The 20,390-nt window shown below is 36.8% G+C and overlaps 1 protein-coding gene across 16 annotated transcripts in view; it reads right to left on the bottom strand.

Moving 5' to 3' along the window:
- NRXN3 (neurexin 3) overlaps window positions 1–20,390 on the bottom strand; it is a 978,580-nt gene that overhangs the window by 112,419 nt on the left and 845,771 nt on the right. For all 16 annotated transcript variants that reach the window (XM_032188606.1, XM_032188602.1, XM_032188603.1 and 13 more), the window contains one exon: window positions 2,676–2,765. In XM_032188606.1, coding sequence (XP_032044497.1) covers window positions 2,676–2,765 — 90 coding nt within the window. The remainder of the gene's footprint in view (window positions 1–2,675; window positions 2,766–20,390) is intronic.

Here is a 20,390-nt window from a genome sequence, read left to right as displayed (position 1 = left end):
GTACACAATTTATAAAATTTAAAAAACCAACACCACCAAAAACCCACCAAACAGTAATCATGCCACTTCAGAAAGACATTGTGTTATGTTTGTTTTCCAACAATGTAACATTTCATTACGAACAATATAACAGTGGTACCAAAATAATACCAAACCTATGCCATTAAAAATGTCAACTAAAACGTGTTTAATCTTACCTCACTCAAGCCAAGAATTCATATGGGGAAGACAGCTATTCTATACTTTGTTTCACTGATGTATCTATCTATTTCTTCACCCATCAGTTCACCTTGTTCCATTTTGATAGTGAGCTATGCTTTCACTCATCATCTTTATAAAGTCTTCTGACAGAAGGCTTCCACGGTACAGTAAGTATTGGATGGATGAGCAGATGGATGAGCAGATTGGTGAATGGCTAGGTAAATTATTCATTCTTTTAATTTTTTAATTTGAGTGCTACCTAAGTTGCTGAAAAGGTCTATCTACTTTGGAACGAAGGAACAAAGCTGTACTGTCTCAGGTGTTGCATTGCATGATGCCATTCCTTAGTACAGAGTGTGAAGACTGAATTTCCTTTCACTCTTGTAAAAACATGGATACACATTTCTAGCCTAAATAAAAATTGGTGCTTTAAGAATGCCTAAATTCCCAAATTTTGTCTTTCAGACCCCACTGCATGTGTGATTGTCTTTTAACAAAGCATCAATATCCACAAAAGGTAGACTTCAGTTCAAAACTTCAGGACGGCTTACAAATGAAAGTGCCTTGGCATGCTTATAAGCTCAAACTTGGAGAAGCAGTAACAAAAAACAAAAGAATTATGGAAAACTGAAAAAAGGAGAAATAAAAACAAGAAAAAAATGGGGTTCTCAAGCACATGAATTGCATCAAGGAATTAGACATGCATCTGTTTTAATAAAGTTGAGGCAATCATTGTCTTTAGTGTTAAAGGGACTTTAGCAATTCAAACTTACCGAAATTATCCACTTTTTAGTGACAAACGTTATTTATTTTAGTTTGATCTTGTAAATTAATAGGGCATCCCATTGAGACTCAATAAGCATTTTCTGTATACCTTTATCTTAATATCTGCTTTGTAGTTGGCTAAAATTCGCTGTTCCATAAAACCATTATGGCTTTAGTTACACATGTAATTTCACTTACTTTCACAAATATTTTAGCCTTTGTTACAAACATTACACAGTTGTAAACCAAACCTGAAAAGCAGGCAACACTGTCAGCTCTCATTGAAGTCAATGGGAACTGAGTTTGCACAACACTTTGCAGGATCAGATCCCTCATAAAAATACTTTAACTGCAGCTGTCCACATTTTTCGTGGACTTAACATAATTTTTCTAGCTAAATCAATTTGCTAATCCAGCTGCAGAAAGAAGTTAGAAGATAAACGATCTTTTTCCCATCCTACAACATACTTTTCCCTCTTGGAAAATGTAGTAACACTCATAGTCTAAGTCAACACAGAAAATGCAAGATTTGAGTTCAAAGGTCACCCCCCTATTCCCCCCGTTTTCTTTTTATCAGCACTACTTTCTTTAAAGGAAATCAGAGAAGACTGTGTTCTGCTTTTCCAAGACATCAAGGAAATAAACTAGTTCGGTGACTTTTTATTTTAAATAGCACAGGTAGCATACATAAATAGTACCCCTATCTTACTCCCCACAGTTTAGCCCAGTCTAAACCCTGCTGAAATCACTGAGAGTTATTCTGTTACCTTCAACCAGCTTTGGAATGGGCTCTACTTCCAAAATTGTATTTTTCACTAAACTCTTGATAAAAGAACATTAGTGTTCAGGCACAAGTCCCATTTCAGCAGATCACTGAAGTGTATGCAGAATTCTTACTCAAGCCAATTGGACTTACGATGCATGTTGTTAAGTCTTTAGCTGAACTGAGGCCAATTACCCTATGCAAGCCCACAAAACTTGATAGCACTACCTGAGAGTAAGTTAGGGAAGAATTTGACCCATAACTTAGAAAAACATATCATTTGAGCATTGAAACTGCACTTCAGATATAGAACAAAAGTGACAGAACCATCATCTTTCTCTGTCTCCTTCACTGTAGTTTAAAGGAAAACATTAAAAAATGTTTTCTTTACAACGTTTTAAAAAATTGTTTAATTATTTGAATACAATTAGAAAACACATAGCCATAGCGGCTAATGAAACTAATGAGAAAAAAAAAAATTACAGGAAGTGGTTTAACAAGTAGGTTTGAAATACACTTTTTTTTTTTTTTTATAATGAAAACTTTGATAATAAAGATAGTAATGTAGTTTAAAAACAAACCAAAACAGGAAGATCATGCAGTGGTTAAATTGCCATAATACATGTTGTTGCTCTTCTCCTTTCTTTTTTTTTTTTTTTTTTTTTTTTTTTTTTTTTTAAGAAAATGCCTCCTGAATTTTTGCTTGTTTGTCATTACTGTGATAGCAAGCTCAGAATTTCGTCCCTTTAACTGCATTTTAATAGCAATGTATTATAGCATGATTTATCAACATATGGCAGGTGGAAGCTGACACAAATTATAATGAAAATTAAAACAGTCATTTATGCAGCAGGCGATTATCATTTAAGAAACATTTATTTGCAGGCTTTAAAAATGAGGGTTTAGAATCAAATGGGTTTAAAATGAAAGTTTTAATGACTATTACCTTTTTCCTGCAGCCACTCCTCTACGGGCCGGTTATATTTGAAGGGGATTTTCTGTTTTACCATTTGGAACCGTTCACTATCAGTGTTGCCTTTAAAGTTTAAAAAACAGCTTAAAAACAATCTGAAAAGTCAATGAAATGGTTAACACATCCTAGATTTTGATGGTTTATGACCTTATTTAGCTATAAATAAATAAGCACATGTTTCCGTACATATATATTATAAAAGAAAGAGTTTTATCTTTAGTATGGTGGAGAATAGTTATACATACAATTGCCTGAGGTTCTGGAAGGTCAAACAAGTTAAATCCCATGAATAACATATCTCTTGTTCTCAGAGTATTTGTTTATCCAGATTGGTTAAAAGGCATGTATAATTTGTCCAGGACATGAGACCTTGAGTGAACTCAATGACATGAATTAAAACATTCTGATCAGACTCTAGATCTGATGACAAAAGAATATGGCAGAATATGTCAGTTACACAAACATATAAATAGCACTATTTTGATAAACCTTCTTGCAGTAGTAGGAGATATGCGTTAGGACTAGAAACCCAGTAAACAGAAAAAAGTACTGAAGAAATTAGAAGAAATTAATATTGAAAGGATGTAGTAGAAGCAGATTTAAAAAAAAAATAAATAAAAAAAACAAAGAGTAGGAAGATAGAAAAAAAAAAAGTAAAATTTTTAAAAAAGTTGAAGAGTTGTTAATTAAAGGTATGTGAGGGTGTGTGTCTGTTTACCAAAGACTTGGGCCTTTTGCAGGAGAAAAACAAAAGCTTGGAAACTAAAGTGAAAGTAGAATGATTACTCAAAATGTAAACTCTGGCAAATACAGTTCCATTGCTCCATGTTGATGGATAATAGTATTATTCATTAAAGTGCACTTTTGGAGGAAAACCCTCATCACTTGCACAGTACATGATACAGATAGGAATAAGATTCATACAAAGTCATTGTCCAAATTCAATGGTTATTGAAAAAAATCAGGTACCAATCAGAAGGGTTAGTCTAAGCTTTAGTAGAAAGGAGCAGTTCAGTTTGATGGTGTTAGAGTGACAGTAAACAAGTGCCATCATTCTGTTTTTGTTTTCTTCAGCTACAGTCACTTTATGACTCATTCTAGTACTTGCTTCATGTATTATTTTTATAAAAGCTCTTTAGTCAGGTAGGCATAAAAAGAGCGTATCCTTAGGGAAAAGAATCAAAATAATACTGAGGAAACTAGAAAACTAGAGTAAGCCCCAATCTTACCACAGTAATACTACCATCAACAGAACTCCTGCTAGTCAGTAGTACTCTAATACGTGTGCAATAAATGGCAGTGCAAGAGTCACAACCGTTCTGCAGAATCTGCAGTGCATCTATTGAAATCTCACAAATAAATAATCTAAAAGGGCTTCATATTTATTTGACTTTCTGAAAGAGATGCTGAAATCTTTTTTCAATGTAAAGACACACATAGAAAAAAAATATAGAGACTATATATATAAATATATATATGCAACTAACAGCTGGGAGGATGCTCTACAGCAGACACTTTCAAACCTCAGACACTGGCTGGTGAACCTCGTGTGCTCAGTAATCCTTACTCTTTAACTGTTGTTCAGAAAATGCTGCTAGTCTGTGAGAGGTACCTGCTGACCACAGCTACCCCCTCCAGGATCAGTTTGTCACTTCTGATTTTCTGGAACGGGTTGGAGGCATTACTGTGATATACTGGCAATATTCCTACAAGGATTCAAATGTAACACAGACAGTAATCTGGATTTGGTTTACTATCACCATCTATAACCATGAACATTCACGAGCTGCTTATTTGGGGCAACAGGCAAAACAATGTAAAAACTTCTAAGAAGGACTTTACTGGTCTGACCCATTATCACCTCCCTGGAAAGGTGCCTACTTTTTTTCTTCCATGTAACAGATCCATTGTGGGAAACTGCTATTCTCCACAGCAGAAAGATCTAATTAGGCACTAGCTGACACACGCTGATGGTACCAGTTTCTCTGTCCCATGTCAGATGCATGCTGTGTACAATTGGTTACTCTGATCAACTAGAAGGAAAAGATAGAATACTAGAAACACAACACTCTGTCAGTCATGCATCAAATTACATCAAACAGTGTGGTGGCTGGGAGTCATTCACAGTTACCTTTAAGTACATTCCCAGATCTCATAATTCATCAGCACCACCAAAAAATACCAATAGTCATTTCTGTACTTTTGCGAAGATATATTCACAAACAGAAAACTTGAATCTTGTTCAGTACAAGATCTACTCACAGGTCAGGGAACATACCTAGTTTGGAGAGAACTGAAACAAGAATAATCTATTCAAGCTTACTATGAAAATAATTTCTTTCTTATGAACAATTAGCAAGGCATTCAGCTTATCCATTAGGCCTTCTTGTAACACACTAATCCACACATTTCTTCACCAAACCAGCCAAACCTCATAAATGTAATCACAGGAATCCTGCATCTCTTTTAGGATATTTTTGTTTTCAGCAGGGATATTTTTCACTGTGTAAGAAAGGAGTACCAGGTTTTGAAAGACACTCAGGAGGTGTTTCAATGGGACTTAGAGTCCTAAATTTCTACGTAAACTACTAAATTAGTCTGTCAACCCACACTTGAACACTTACGGAGAGTCTGCTACTCCTGTAATACACCTGTATTGCATAGAATATAGTACTGTATAGTTTCAGTAAAAATGGATGTTATTCAACATTTTAGAGTGTATAGTTTGAGTAAGGACTTCTGGTTAGATTAAATTGTACTGAAATGTCAATGTTGATGAGCAGGAACATTTTCTATGGGGCCAAAGAAATTCTATAGCACACTTTATTTGGAACAAAAAAGCTCCACTGGCTTCACTCAATATGTACGTAAGCAACCTTTTACCAGAGGCAATGAATTGTTTTTCAGAATAAAGAACGATCCACTGTTCATAGGAACATAAGTGTCAGCCCAATGTCTGACATGGAGTGCTTCTTCCTCTGTTTGGAGGGCTGACTGTAGAAGGGAAAAAAATGTAGTGAATTGAAATTTCTCAGAAATAGAGCATCTCAAAAGAACAGGCCAGCAAGACTAAGGTAAAAAGGAAATGGGACAATGAAAGAATGACAGATAAAACGGGTTTCTTGTAATACAGTCCTAGACCTTCAAGAAAGCCAGAAATGACAACTATTGCCCACCACATCTTTAAAGACTTTTTTTTTTTTTTTTTTTTTTTTAAATCAGGTTTAATTTAATTTTATGATTATTGTTATTAGGTAGATAGATTCAACAAAATTAATATATGTATAAAAATCATACCTTTAAAATCTATGAAAAACTGAAGGACATTAGAAAATTCAAATAGGTTTAAATTGCAATATTAGTACCTGAGCTATTTTGTTTTGGCTTTGCTTTTAAATTTTATTTCAGACATTAGTGAGAATGAGTTTTAAAAATACGTGCATGAGAATGTGTTCACTGATATACCCAGTTACAATATTGAGTTAAAAAACAAGTTTTGCCTTGTTAAGAGCTAGGGATGTTAGGTAAATACCATTAAACACATACAATTATTAAATTAATATTGACTTTGAGTTGTGCTTTAAAAAAATAAACACAGCACTTGATATGAGAATTCAAAAAGGAAATATCATGGTTTGCAAAACAATGTGATGTAAATTTAATATGAAGTAAGCTCATTGGCCCTCTGACAGCTGAGCTACATAATGTGATGAAGCAGGATTCTTGTCCATCTTCATATACAGAAATTTTCAGTAAAAATCCTTTTGTGACCTCAGTGCAATGCCTTTCTAGAGCTAAATGACACATATGTTCACGTTTGAAAAATGCCTTCACTCACATAATCTAGACTCCCTTTTTTCTCTTTGAGTCCAAATCAGATTCAAGTTCTTTACTTCAGAAAAGAACATGTAAATAAAAAGTCATTTTAGTTTAATTTAGAAAATACACTTAATCCCATAGTTCTTTTGCAATCCAAATCCATGTGGGTCTCAAAGGTCTGCAGGACATAATTTGTTATAATAAAGTTGTGTTAATTAGTTTTGCTACTTGTGATTGACTAAGTATTTTTCCTCCCATCGCTAGTAGTTATTTAAATACCAGTAGAACTGGTCATTTAAAATAATCTCCATGCTTTTTTTTCTTCTGCACAACAAATTCCTGCCTATTAATATCACTTACAATCTGCTTCATGACTCAGCTTCATCTAAAAAACCCTCAGAAATGCATTCCTTCACCTAATTTTTCTCCTTATGCAAAATTCTGTAGCGCTGTCAAATCTAGATATGTGATGACTGGTGTAAAACAATTCTGTTTTTCTTTTAATGCTCACATGTGTGATTAACAGAAATCCAGCTACATCTCCTAGGTGTTACACAGATACTGGAAATGCAGAGATATATGAAAACCTCAGTTTTCGAATAAACTGGTAAGTATCAAGGCTACTATGACCATCAGGATTCTAATGGTAGCATTTTGAAATCCTCTGGATCTCTGAGACTTTTTTAACCTGAATATTCAAAATATTTCAAATACCACAGACGGTCCTGATGAAACAATGTTTTGGAGAGGAATCTGGCAGAAAAGACAGATCTGATTGTTTGTTCCCCCTGCCACAAGAAAGCCTGGCACCTAAATCATAAAAATCACAGCCTGCTGGTTAAATATGATCGGTTGCCAGTCTTCTGTTTTCTTTTCTGCAACCCTCAGTGTGCTCCTGCTTCACTGACTATACAGATAAATCAGATGCACTTCTAGCTTTAGCTCTTGATAATTTTCAATTTAGATCAAACTAAATTGGGAAAAATCAACAGAACTTGCTTCTGCTAATCACTATTAGCAGTTCCCCCAGGAAATGCTTTTGATACAGTGTAACAGTCCAGGGGGAGATATTTTAAATTTTCTCATGGGCAAAGCAAAATTTTCCTCCCAAACCCTACAATACTGGATGATGTTTTGCTTGCTGTCTCATGGTTCCTTTAAGAAAACAATCAATCTTTATTGCATTATGCCTATTTCTAAACCAAAATGGATTCTTAAGCCAAAGAAAGTAAAAGAGCAATTGGAGCACTGAAAAATGTTTCTTCTTGGCCTAGATACCAATCACGATGATTTACTGCCTCTTTGGTAAGGAAGAGAAAAGCTGAAAGGTTCCAGCAAATTGCACTGGGCAGAAAGAAAGTGCTTGTTTCCAGGTAGAATATTAATACAACCTGATGTGTTGTCAAGTCTGTGAAGATGCTAAGAAGAATATCATAAGAAAACATTCATCTGTCCTAAATTAATGCCAAAGGCTGTTTCATGAAGAGAAAATACAGCAGCAATGTTTTCTTCTTTGATTATAAGTTTTTAAAAACAAAGAGACATATAATCTAATGAGCACTTACGAAATGAAAGGCTATATGGTGACACTAATGATTTAAGAAAATGTTACTAGATCAGTCCTCAAGGTTTAAACTGATTCCACCTCCCTTTTACTTATTATAGATGGAATTTCAGTGGAAGGACCAGTAAGTAGTTAGTGTTTGATAGCTTTGTGCTCCCAACAGCTTTTGGTTTGAGCTCATAATCTCAACATGATCTACATACAATTAATTGACATGAATATGGTAGAACGGCATGGTAGTCTGCAAAGTTGACCTTAAGAGTGCTAAATCCACTTCTGACATAATCCGATCCAGTTCAGTTTAGCCCCCAAATTCCTCTAGAGTTGATGAAATGTACTCTGGAAAAGGAGGCTCACATGTATCAAGGAGAAATGACCATTTCACTCTAATAAAAGGCACAGACTTTGCCAGCTTAAAAAGTTTTGGAAGTACATTTGTGATAGACACATACTGTACCTATTTAACCATTTCTATTTGCAAGCAGATGCACTTAAAAACTTACAGTATCAGTATATAAATAGTCCCATTTTCTCATTTCCTTAAATACGTGTTTTGCTCTGAAAACTATTAAGTAAAGCTATTATTTGTTATCACTTTACATTCAGCAGGGAAACTGACAGAAGCCTATTAGTGAAGTCCATATTTACGACTTGAACCTTCCCCCTTCCATAAATCAGGAAGGAATAATGACACTATTGCTGGCACTAAAATAAAGCTTATTTTTGCATAGCTGTGTACTTTGCTGTATTACTGTAAGGCCATATTGTGGTTTATGTTATATAACACAGGCAGTATTTGCATCAAAATCAAAACATGTAAAAAATGTCTACTCAGAGTGGTTTTTATAAAACACTTGGAAAAAGTCCAAACTTGAAACCACAGATGTGACTTACACAGAAATGAAGCAAGACAGCCATGCAACTAAACAAAATAATTATAAGGTAGGTGATCTAGAATCTGTCTTTGCAACTACCACAAATTGTCCCTCTACAAATTCTTGCAAAGGTTCATTTTTGCGTTATGTAAGAAGATACTGTGGAAGATTAATTGAAATTTGTGATTTTATTTTGTTTAAGGAGACTAAAGAATAGCCAAGTCTTGACATTTTTTATTTTTGCTTCAGCTCTTGGATATTGCGTTTTCCCTTCTGTCTGCACTGTTAGATTAAGGTGTATCTTTTGCATTGAATTCTCATTTTATTTCCTGTCCTTGTTTTCCCTTTAGTCCCAGATGCCCTTGACTTTTATCTTTAATTCCCTCTGATTACCTTGTTTGCAAGGAGCCACACCTTTCCTTTCGTTCATCTCACTGTGGAATGGAGTTAAAAGCTGACCTTCACACTACAGCTCTCCTCAGCTCACTGCCCTCATGACAAAAGACAACGAGGTCTGTGTAGCATAAGTACTAAAAATAGGAAAGAGAATTATCTAGGAAGACTACAAAAGCAAAAGTTACTCCCCTGATCTGGCATCTGAAGTTGTTTCTAAGTTTCTACTGCCTTTTTTTTCTTTTTTTTTTTTGTGGCCACTCTCTACTCTATTTTGGTATTTCCCAACATTTACTTTTTCATATGTAACATCTCTTTACTTCAGGTACTCAGATTCAGTATGCTAGGTACAAATTGATTTTTAAACAATTTTGAACTGAATAATTCTGGATTTTAATGTAAAGCAAATGTAAGTGCCAAATTCAAAGCAAGGCAGCATGTAGGCCAAAGTCACCAGGACATTTGGAGGCAAACTAGGAGACTAGGGTTTAAATCTTAGTAACATTTCAAGCACCCTTAGATTAATATTTCTATGCTGTCTTGTATGGATGAGAAAATGAGTGACTTGCTCTGAAAATCAAGAACTACAATAAATGCAAAACTAAAAGAAAACTCAGACTAGCAAAGGTGGAAGTTAACTTCTTCAAGGGTGCAAAAGAAAAGTTAGTTTTGGAAAACGTGGTCCAGATTTTATTTTATATGACAGATTATACTGAATCATCTCTGTCCTAAAGAAGCTGAGGTCATAGTCATGAGATGCCAACAATCTCCTTTAGTTCTCTTGATTTATATTAGAAAAGTGAACTACGGTACAGTATAGAGAAGAAAGCTACCAGTTCAGCTTTTTTTTTTTTTTTTTTTTTTACATATACAGAAACAATTTGTTTGTCTGTATTACCATATCCTTGGGACATTCTGTAAGTAATGTGTAAATTCTTGTTTTTTTTTTTTTCACTGTCCAGGTCCAAATTAAGCCCCATGTCAGGCAGCCAAAGCTAAAGTGACTATTAAAGAACAACCAAAACTAAACTACATATTGATCTTTCCAATTTAAACCAGAGCAAATTTCATTTTGTGGGAAGAGATATGAAACAGAGATCTGGGGATTGCTTAGCTGAGTTGTGGATATGCAAGTCAGGGTAGGGAAACACTGTAGTTTAAACCATAGGGAAAAATGTAGTTTACAGGCATTGGCTTAAACATGGAGCTATGTGAATGCAGCTGTATTGCTTTCAGGGTCAGTACAAGATGGAAAACAGAACAATAGCCTTTTTGTGGTACAGAATGTGAGGTATGAAAGCCTGTGGCCTTACTACACCTACTGAAAATAAGAGCATACAGGTAGACCACTAGCTTAGGTCTGACACAGCCAACAGGGAGATAGGGCTAGGAAGTCCAGTCAAAGCTGAACCTCCTGGGGCTCTGTGTTCTGTGCTCCCTGTTCAAGAAGGGCTCTTCTTGATGTTTACTGGCCATTACACCAAAGACAAGACTCACTGGTGGAAGGTGCTGAAAGGCTCTCCAGTAGCTATACAGGAAATGACTCAGCTCCAGCAGGACTTCCAGTCCCTGGATTGGTGCTGGCAGTGATTAGGCTGGGTTGCCTCCACCAGAAGCTTTCATTTCTTTCTGTTTCTCTTTTCCCTGTGCACCTATTATCAGTGAGATGATATGGAAAGTTGAATATACAACAAATGGAGAAAGCATGTTCAGTACTTTCCCAGGATTATAGCTTGGTGAGGCTGCTCAGTCAACGATGTTAATGAGAATGTTGACTACAAAAAGCATTTAGTCAAATATGCAGTGGGGAGTGGAAAACTGACCAGTGAAAAGTCACAGAAATGTACAAATCCTATGGAAAGGAGGCAAGTTCCCTAGGGTAAGTGCAAGGAAACAACTAAAAGCAAGTAAGAAACTGATGAAAGAAGTTTATTAAGAAGTACTTCCTATCAAGATTGCATATTAGACAGTGCTAGTCCCCCCAGGGAAATTCTTGCATTATTTAAAATTATACTTGATAAAGCCTCATAGAATATGGTGGGGGATATCAGTTGATTATGGAATAAACTGGACCAACCACGTCTTTCCCAACTCTGTTCACTACAAATCTGAAAACTTTGCCTCCTTTTGAAATAATTTCTTCTGTTTGCACTGCCCTAGACATAGCAAAGAATTCCAGGTGTCTGTAGTGACCCCATAAGCCTTCTCAAAGACAGGCATGGTTCACAAAGCCAAGCAAAGAAAAAGAGGCACAGGAAACATCCTGTGAAAAAAATCATTACTGAATAACAGCGTCAGAAGTAAGGTAGACCTGTGGGAAAAGGTACTTGTAGTTTTTGTAGGTATGCTTTCTCCAATCTAACCTTTTAAATCAATTGCTTTCTTGGAAGTGACCTGCTATGGAAACTGCTATGGAAAAGGTAGTAGGGAAGGGGTAAAATACTACTCGGTCTGCACATCAGACTGTTATGCAAAGTGAATCTCACTATGAATTTGTGCAAATTTCAATCTCCATGGTGCTCCAGGTACTTAGTGACAATGTAGGTTGGCTGATACAGAAAGGTTTTAATACTCAGTGCACTGTATAATATTTTCTATTTAAGTCTCTGAATATAAGGTAAATTGAGGCTTTAACCCCACATTACTGATCAGAAAACTGATGATTTTACTGAGTAGTAAAATCATTACCCAAGATTGCAAAGAATGGCATCTATACAGATGAGACTGGAGTTCAGGAACTTCTGGCTTCTGGTTCTGTCTGGTCCCTTTCATTTCTGACCATCCTTTCACACAGTAGCTCTGCTTCGGTCCTCAGTCACACCATTCGATTTCAATGACTTTGTGCTCTCCAGTGCCTTTTACTGAGCAGGGAGAAGGCTGATGTGAATGTGTGAGCCCCTTCTGTCACTGCATGTCAGCTGTGTCAACCTGGGATTACAGCTGGCACTGTTCTTTCTGGAGGCAATAAGATCAGAAAAGCACAAAGTTGTTGTTCAAGCCTCTGATCCCTCAGGCAAGATGTTTGTTTGCTCTCTCTCACTCTATGAGTGTGTGTGTATGGCGGAAGGGGGGGGGGGGAGTGTATATTAAAGAGAGAGAGAGACAGGGACAGAATGGGAGGGAGAGAAAAAAGAGACTATATTATAGCAACTCCATTTGACCACAAAAACTGAAACAGTACTAACCCAGGAGAGAAACATAACTATATTAATGTCTGGGAGTTCACTGCACTGTGCTGTCTAGTGGAATTCCTACTTTCCAGCAATCTTATTTAGCCCGATTCTATATCTGAGAAATATTTCTCCATCTTTCTCTGCACTACATTATACAGATACATTATATGTTTCTGCAGATAACTGAACCCATTATAATTCATCTTCCTTTAGCAAACAAGAAATCTATCAGAAATTTTTGATGAGATTGCTTATGCTTGGTACCTGGGCATTTATACAATCATGGACCAGTGGGCACAAACGGGTAGAATCATTCAGGTTGGAAAGACACAGTTCACAGCATTTGAATATTCAGTCAGGATAATCATGCTTATGTGAGCAGCCACAGACTTTAGCCTGGAATTGTTAGCAAGACCAAGCTATCAGGACATAGCTACATCTCGTCAAGTGGAATGACTGTTCCTGGAAAATAGCATGGTGATGACTTTACCAAGAAGTGTGCTGGGTGTCAAAGAAATGCAATGGAAAATAACATGCCCTGGATCCCTCTGGGAATGCAATACACCTGTTTTTCACCACTGTATCTCAAGGATGGATTCAAAGGCCTGTAGTGACTGTAGGAATTTTATCCTAGTATTTAGGGAAATTCCTCAGCTCAAGGGGTTTGTATCAGATGTGAGAAGGGTGAGAACACCTACATAGAAAGATGCATTAGTGCCCTATGGATACTATATCTTGGCATACTTTGAGTCATTATTTTGACATATAGCACGTCTACAACTGGGGAAATGTAAAGCTCATTTCCTCCCTAGTTATACTACATACCATACTGCCACTGTCAAAGGTTAACATGGCCTTTTATAAATATTCATTCTGTGTTGGTAGAATTTCTCTTACAGGCAATACTAGTCTGTAGGACTAAGCTTAGAGGAAAGAACTGCAATTTGAGAATCAAGATCATCCATGGAAAAAGAACCAGAGATGGAGGAAAAGTTAGAGATGCCCCTTAACCGCCTAGGTTTTGTTTTGTCTTGTTTTGTGTTAAATTTTTGCTGAGTGATGTGCTTACAATGTAGCACAGTAACTTCTATCAAATTCCAGCTGAAGAGGGAGCTGGAATATTTCCACATCATTGTGTCTCCCCGGATGAATTAATGGGGGAAAAAAGAAAGCATTTGCTTTCCTATGAAGTAATGCAAATGTAATGACTGTAGACAAGATATAAACATGTACTGTTTATGTGACCTTGTGTTTCAGGTCACAAACTAAGCTCAAGAATAGAATAAAACTTCTCAGAAGAACATATTTCAAGGCACATTTTTATTGTTACCATGGTGGATTTACTATCATTCTCTGAAGTATCATCCACTTGTTTGCTCTCTGGCTCAAGAAGCTGATTAGATGGACAAGCAGGCTCTGATAGGACAGAATAGAAACCATTCCCAATTCAGGACCATTGGAGAGAAGTGTCATTTGGACCATTCTAGCAAACTTTATTCTTTTGTATTTGTATTCACCTGTAGATTGGACATGCTGGACATCTAGTCTGATGTTCAACAGTACATACAGCAATATAATACATATCCCTGTGTTTTTAGACTGCACTGACAAAAAGTTTCCTCAAATTGTCAGTGCTTTCTGACAGCAATTTCTTTATCCAAGGCTACAACCAAGAGAAAGTATTTTGGCTAACTAAAATCTAACATTGCCTCTGTGGCATGTATTTAAATGTTAGAACAACCTTTTATGTGGCTGTTATGTGGCATTACTAAAAGACTGCTATGTAAACATGTATGTTATTCCCATAGCTCAAGGACTCTCTGTGGGATCCTACATAGGAATTAGAAAATCAAGGCTACTTGCATGAAGGTACCATTCTATATGTACAATTCCTTAGGTAAACTCTTTCTTCTTTCAGTCCTACTGCTGATAAATAATTCTGTACTATCTGTTCCACCTGGTTAGCTCACACTCCTCTATAAGAAACTAAGCATCTCCTTCTTGATTAATGCTAAGTGTACAGAAATGCAGGTGTGTGATAAACTACCAGTCACGTGGGCTTGAGGTATTTGGTGAAGTTAAGGCTGTATCTCATGCAGAACGATTGTGTGCAGCATATTATAAAAGCCTGGACCAGTATTAAGAAACGAAACTCTGACAGGAAGGATGAGTATTGAAAGTTGCAATAGTCACTTTGTTCTTTTTTCCTCTGTCTTTCCCCTCCTTTGCCCTCAAAGACAGACAAGTCCTACCACACCTCCATGCAACTGGTTGGGCATAAGTACAACACTAAAAAGAACCACAGCATTATTCTTGTGGGAAAGCAAAAGACAAAGTATGCAGAAGTGAAACTGTGAGTGTAGTGGCAGCATTTACGTAACTTTTTTTATCATGTGAGATTCTATCCCATCATTCCGTATGGATGTGCATGCATTAACATGTGTACATGGGTGTTTCTGCACAAATTCGAAAGTACATTTGTCTGTTGGTGTCTTAGTATGCGTAAGTTTATATCTTAGTGGGTACAGGTCCCAAAACTGAGTGTTCATACCATGTATCCACATCTATCTGTTTTTCTACCTTATAAATACATTATAGATGTTATGGCCCTAGAGTGACAAGCTACAATCAACTCTTGATTTCATCAACTTGTCATGCTTTAATCATCCCTCTTGGCAGATCTTTCAACATATGTCACAGTACTCCCTTCAGAATGTGCTTCTCCAATGCTGTTTTATTAACCCTGTCTTTTTATATGTTTTAGCCTCATTATAAAACGCAGTAAATCTGTCAAAGGTACTTTACATGCCTTCTCTAATTCATGCTGATAGGAAGCATCTATGAGCTCATTTAAGTCCCACAAAATGAGTACGATATGGAAAATCAAAACCCACAAACAAGTGTATGACAGGAACTCTGGGGATCACATTCAACCCACAAGGCTAATCGAAATTCAGTGCTCTTGTTCTTAACTCATTACCCACTGACAGGGGCATTTGGATAGGAAAATATTAAAACCACAGCGGGATCTGGCAGTACCACAAAGACATCCCTTCAGCTTTCACATCAAACAATAGAATTTATTAATGACTGCAAGTGGTAATGTACAAGATCCATGTGCTTCTTCATGGAAACAACTGGATTCAGCCAAGTTTCTTATTACCTTGGTTTTGGTATCAGTGAGAGATCATAACAATCAAGTCTAAAGGAAGGAAAGGAGAACTAAAGGGCACAAGAAGGCAGAAACTTGAGTTGGGGGTGGTAGAAAGTAGCTGCCAAAAAGAAGAGATGCTAAAATCACTTTGGAGCAGACAGAAGGAGTTTGGGGGAGGAGAAGCCAAGCTCTGCGAAGACAGAAAGCTACCTGTTTCCTCTAATAAGGCTCATCAACCGAATATTTGGAAATCACTCAAGTAATACAAAACAAGCCATGCAGAGGTACTCTGCAAGGATAATAAAAAACTTAGAAAGGAAGAACATTTTGCAGTGACTCAGACATCCCACTTAGTTCTGCTTTTGAGTTTTCCTTGTTAATGTCCCAATTAGCATCAGACTTGGCATTACTGAGCTCATAAGAACTAATAATCACAGTATTTGCATATCATCTCCAGTATCAGAGGACATATTAGCTGAAGAAAGAATATATAGTCTTCTCTTAAATCCTCCAGTGATGATACTATTAGATTATCCAAACCTCTCCACCTTCTTGGCTAATGCATTACAAATTAAATAAAGCAAAGCTGGGAGAGGTAATATCCCTTATTAGGCCAATTGATACATTTTGAAAACACAGACAACCTTTCAGAAACACAGGACCTTAAAGAAAGCTTCTTTACAGAGGGAGAAAAAGAAAATGCCGCTAATGAAAGAACTAGGGGAACCTGCATATCCAGAAGCAAGGCTGCTTTTTGCTGTGGTACTGGACTGACTCATAAAGACTCTGTCTCCAGGAATCCTGCCTTGGCTATATTCGAAGACTATTACAGGTATAACACACTACTTCTCCATAATTAATTAAGGCATTTCTATTTCCTAAAAGATTAGTGTTATCTCTAGTTTGCATACAGGAGGTTAAGTTACCTGAGTTCAGATGGTCAATTGGTATCAAAAGCAGAGCTAGCTCAGACCCCTGCTCTACTCTCAGGAAATTTACCATGTCTCTATATTCAGCATCAAGCCTGTGAGACATACCCAAGCCAGAATGCACGAGGCATCCGGATGTAACCTTGTGAGACCTCATGTTTCAGGGACAAGATGGGGACTAATATATAAAAATCGGCAGATATGCCTGGAAGCTGTTTCCTAGTGCTCCCCTGCACGCTTCACATCAAACAAATCCCTGCTAAATTTTGTCCTTAACAACTACAACAATCACTGCATTATCTGAGGAAATTCCTCATCATAACAAGCCCTTGTGTGTTTTGTGTAATTCCTTTACAAATAACCTTGAGCCTTGTGCATGTCCTCTTAATATCTCAGGAGAGGATCTCAGTTTCTCCTCCTCTCTTCCTCTCCTGCCTGCCCTCCCCCAACCCCCCAAATTATCTCTTGCTGTCTTCTGGGTGGTTATGTTTAATCTCAGGATTAGGCAGCAGCCTGCAGTTTGCCTTGAACATCTTATCAGCTTCCAAGAGACATTTACAGGGAGAGAAAGACTCTGTTTTTGATAGCAGTAATTGTATTTAGCTTGTAAGATACAAGGCTATTTATCTCATGGCTGGGAAATCACAGAGGGAGAGAAAGAAATTGTTGCTGATAAAACCTAAATAAAACCAGAAAGAACGAAGAAAAGAAAAGAAAAGAAACAACACCCTGCTCAAAGTCTCTCAAGTGGAGGGATGAGGTGGAAAAGGGACTTTGAATAAAAAGGTCACACCACTTTGGAAGGAGACTGAAAATATCAAGGGAAAGGTGATAAATGGCTCAGGCAGGACAAGAAATGACCTGTTTCAAAGGAGGCTATGAACTCTAGTTTGGCAGTCATGTAAAACTCAAAGAATTTGATTTGTAGAGATGTGAATAACCGTTTTTAGAGATACTGAGTACCAATACTCCATTTAAAGACAGATAAAGCTGTGAACAACTAGCATTTCTGACAATAAAGTCAGTTGTTATTTTTCACAGAAACTTCCAACTGCACCTATTATTAGACACAAGATATCAATACAACACTTAATATTTAAACCAACCTCAGTTCCCTTGCTTATTAAGTGCCCTTCCCTTTTCACATTTATAATATTCAGCTTCCTCTCCCTGAAACAGCTCACTTCTCCTTTCCCTCCATCCTAAAAGCCCTGTAAAATTCCTGATGCTCACGTAACTCAAGTTCTGTTTGGTCTACTGTACTGCTGCATGTTTTTTGCTTTCTTAAAATCCCTACAATAATTTTGGGTAGGTATTAAGGAAAAAAAAAAAAAAGTTATCATCCCATTAAGACATACTTAGCACTTCGTTGAAGTATCCAGTGGTCTTGGACCACTCCATCAGCAGAACTAAAAAAAAAACACATCTCCATCTGTATCTCTTTAGTCATAGATGTCTAGTAACAGAAAGATAAGGTGGAATCATGCATATTGTTGAATTGTATCAAAAGGGGATAATCAACATAAATATTTTACTTGTTTCCACCACTATGATTCCTTCTCTACAGTTAAAACAGATGAGACATGTAGTATCCATTAAATCAATACACAGATGTAATACATCATTTCAGCTGTCCCAAAACTAACCTTCTAGGTAATTTTCTCAAAGATGAAGGCGATAAGGTGAAAAATACTTTTAAAATGGGTAGTCACTAGATTTTTTTCTAGAGCTTCTCCTTTCATTTAAACAAAACACTGTAACCTTTGCCAAATATCTTCTGATACCACTGGAGTGGAACAATGTGCTGGAAAACCTCTTGAAAGATCATGTAGAAACTCAGCCAATTTTCTTCCCTGCCTCACATCACCTCCCTGGTACTAACAAGCAATTGCCAATCTTTCCACTGAGTAAATGAAAGTGAGTATTGTTGGAAGAAAAACTTCATGCCCTTCACATTTTAGGTAGGTAAGACAACCTAGAGCACTATCATTTTAACGTGTGCTTCTGGAAAGCAATTTGTTTTAGGCAGCAGCAAGTGAGAAAAAGACTTCTTTTTTTTTTTTTTTTTCTCACAAACTCCTAAGGATGTAGTTCAGTAAAGACATTATACTGGCATAAAGCAGCCTTGCTGACAAAGGAAGTAAATTTATCTTCCCCAATCTCATGGACACTCACTTTCGCAATCATGTGCCCTCTTCTCCTGGGCCAGTTACAGGGGGGATAGAATGCTGAACAGAAGATGTGAGCAGAAATAATAAATTTGACTGTTTAAGCAACATGAGTATGAGATGTAGTAATGAAAGAATGAACTCCATTGTCCAGCTCTAGCTCTTAAGGCATACTCCTTTTCATCAGGAGCATGCCTCCGAGGTGTGCCTCCTAACACTCTCTACATGCTACACTTTGACATACTGAAATGCTCTCAGGGAATGCAAACTGGATTCCTTTCAAATAAAATTAACACAGAAGATACACTCCAACTGTTCAGGGACATTCAGTCCTGGAGACCGGAACTAGTCTGAAGAAAAACCTCATCAGGGGCCTCAGAACCAACTTTTTGTTTTAAAGACATATTCTTCGGAGGCCACAGAAGTTGCCAGAGCAGTCACAAAGTCCCTGAAGTTCTGTCATTGAGATCTAACTGTCCAGCTTCCTAAGATTCCTCACAAATGTGTACTTGAGACAGAGAATGAAGTAGGGGCACAGAAGACAAAATCTTTTTCTTATATTTCATGCCAATAGAACTGCAAATTAATGTCATTTGAAAGGGCAGAGACTCCTAGAAGAAGACAGAGATCACTCAAAAGAATGATACGGGAGAAAAATATAAAATCTCTACTGGGTGACTGAACTAATGAATTCAGATAAGAATCCAGTTGTTTAATGTTTCTCTCTAAAACATGCATTTCTTTAAATGACAGCATATTCCTGTCTCTTACCTCCCTTACTTTAATCTTCTCCTTTTAAGTATTACTCCAATGGAGACTTTTTTGTTGTTTTGTTTCACTCATACTTTCTCACTGTAAAGCTTCTCTACACCTAGTTTTGTTTCTTTTTCTACTGCAGAAGATGTAGTCATAGAGCATGGATGGAACAATAGCATGGATGGATGAAGGGGAACATCAGGCTCATTTCAATGTATGCTACAAATTTGGCAACATACATGTACAAAGTAATTCTTTGTGAACAGAGTGGAGAGGGAAAAAAAAAAAAAAAAACAACTCCCACCTCAGAACTAATGAAAACTTAGGCACTGAAGTATCTGTGTCAAGATAAAAAGACTGGTTTTTAACCCTTCTGGGAATTGTCAACTCTTTCCCAAACCTCAGGATTCCTGATTTGAATTCTTCTCACCAAATTTGAGTGCCTCAAATTTTAAGGGTTTCACTGTAATCTGAAACAACATCATGTCAGAAGCTTCATCTGCTTTAAGTAGCTTTCCTGTCTTACTTTTATCCCAAATTGACTCCAACTTCATCACCAACAAGATTAAGTTAGATTTAGAGAAGGCTCTCAGCAACAACATAAAAGAAAGAAAAACATCCACCAAGTACATACAATCTGTTATCTGGGACATACACCAAAAGTTGAGAGCATGTGAGACTGCAGAAGGGAGGCAGTCATTGAAAACTGCACTGTAGGGCACAAAAATTCATACGTATTCGTTAAAAAGGGTATACATACCCTGCCTGAGAAATACATTGCAATGATCAACTTCATGAACTAAGCATCAAGGAATTGGTTATCAATTCAGCCTAGGGATAAAGCCCATCTCCTTATT

This window comes from Aythya fuligula, chromosome 5 (genome assembly GCF_009819795.1).
Source record: "Aythya fuligula isolate bAytFul2 chromosome 5, bAytFul2.pri, whole genome shotgun sequence".
NCBI classification, from domain to species: Eukaryota; Metazoa; Chordata; class Aves; order Anseriformes; family Anatidae; genus Aythya; species Aythya fuligula.
The sequence above is the reverse complement of the archived record's forward strand: the minus strand, read 5'-3'. Positions and strand labels throughout refer to the sequence as shown.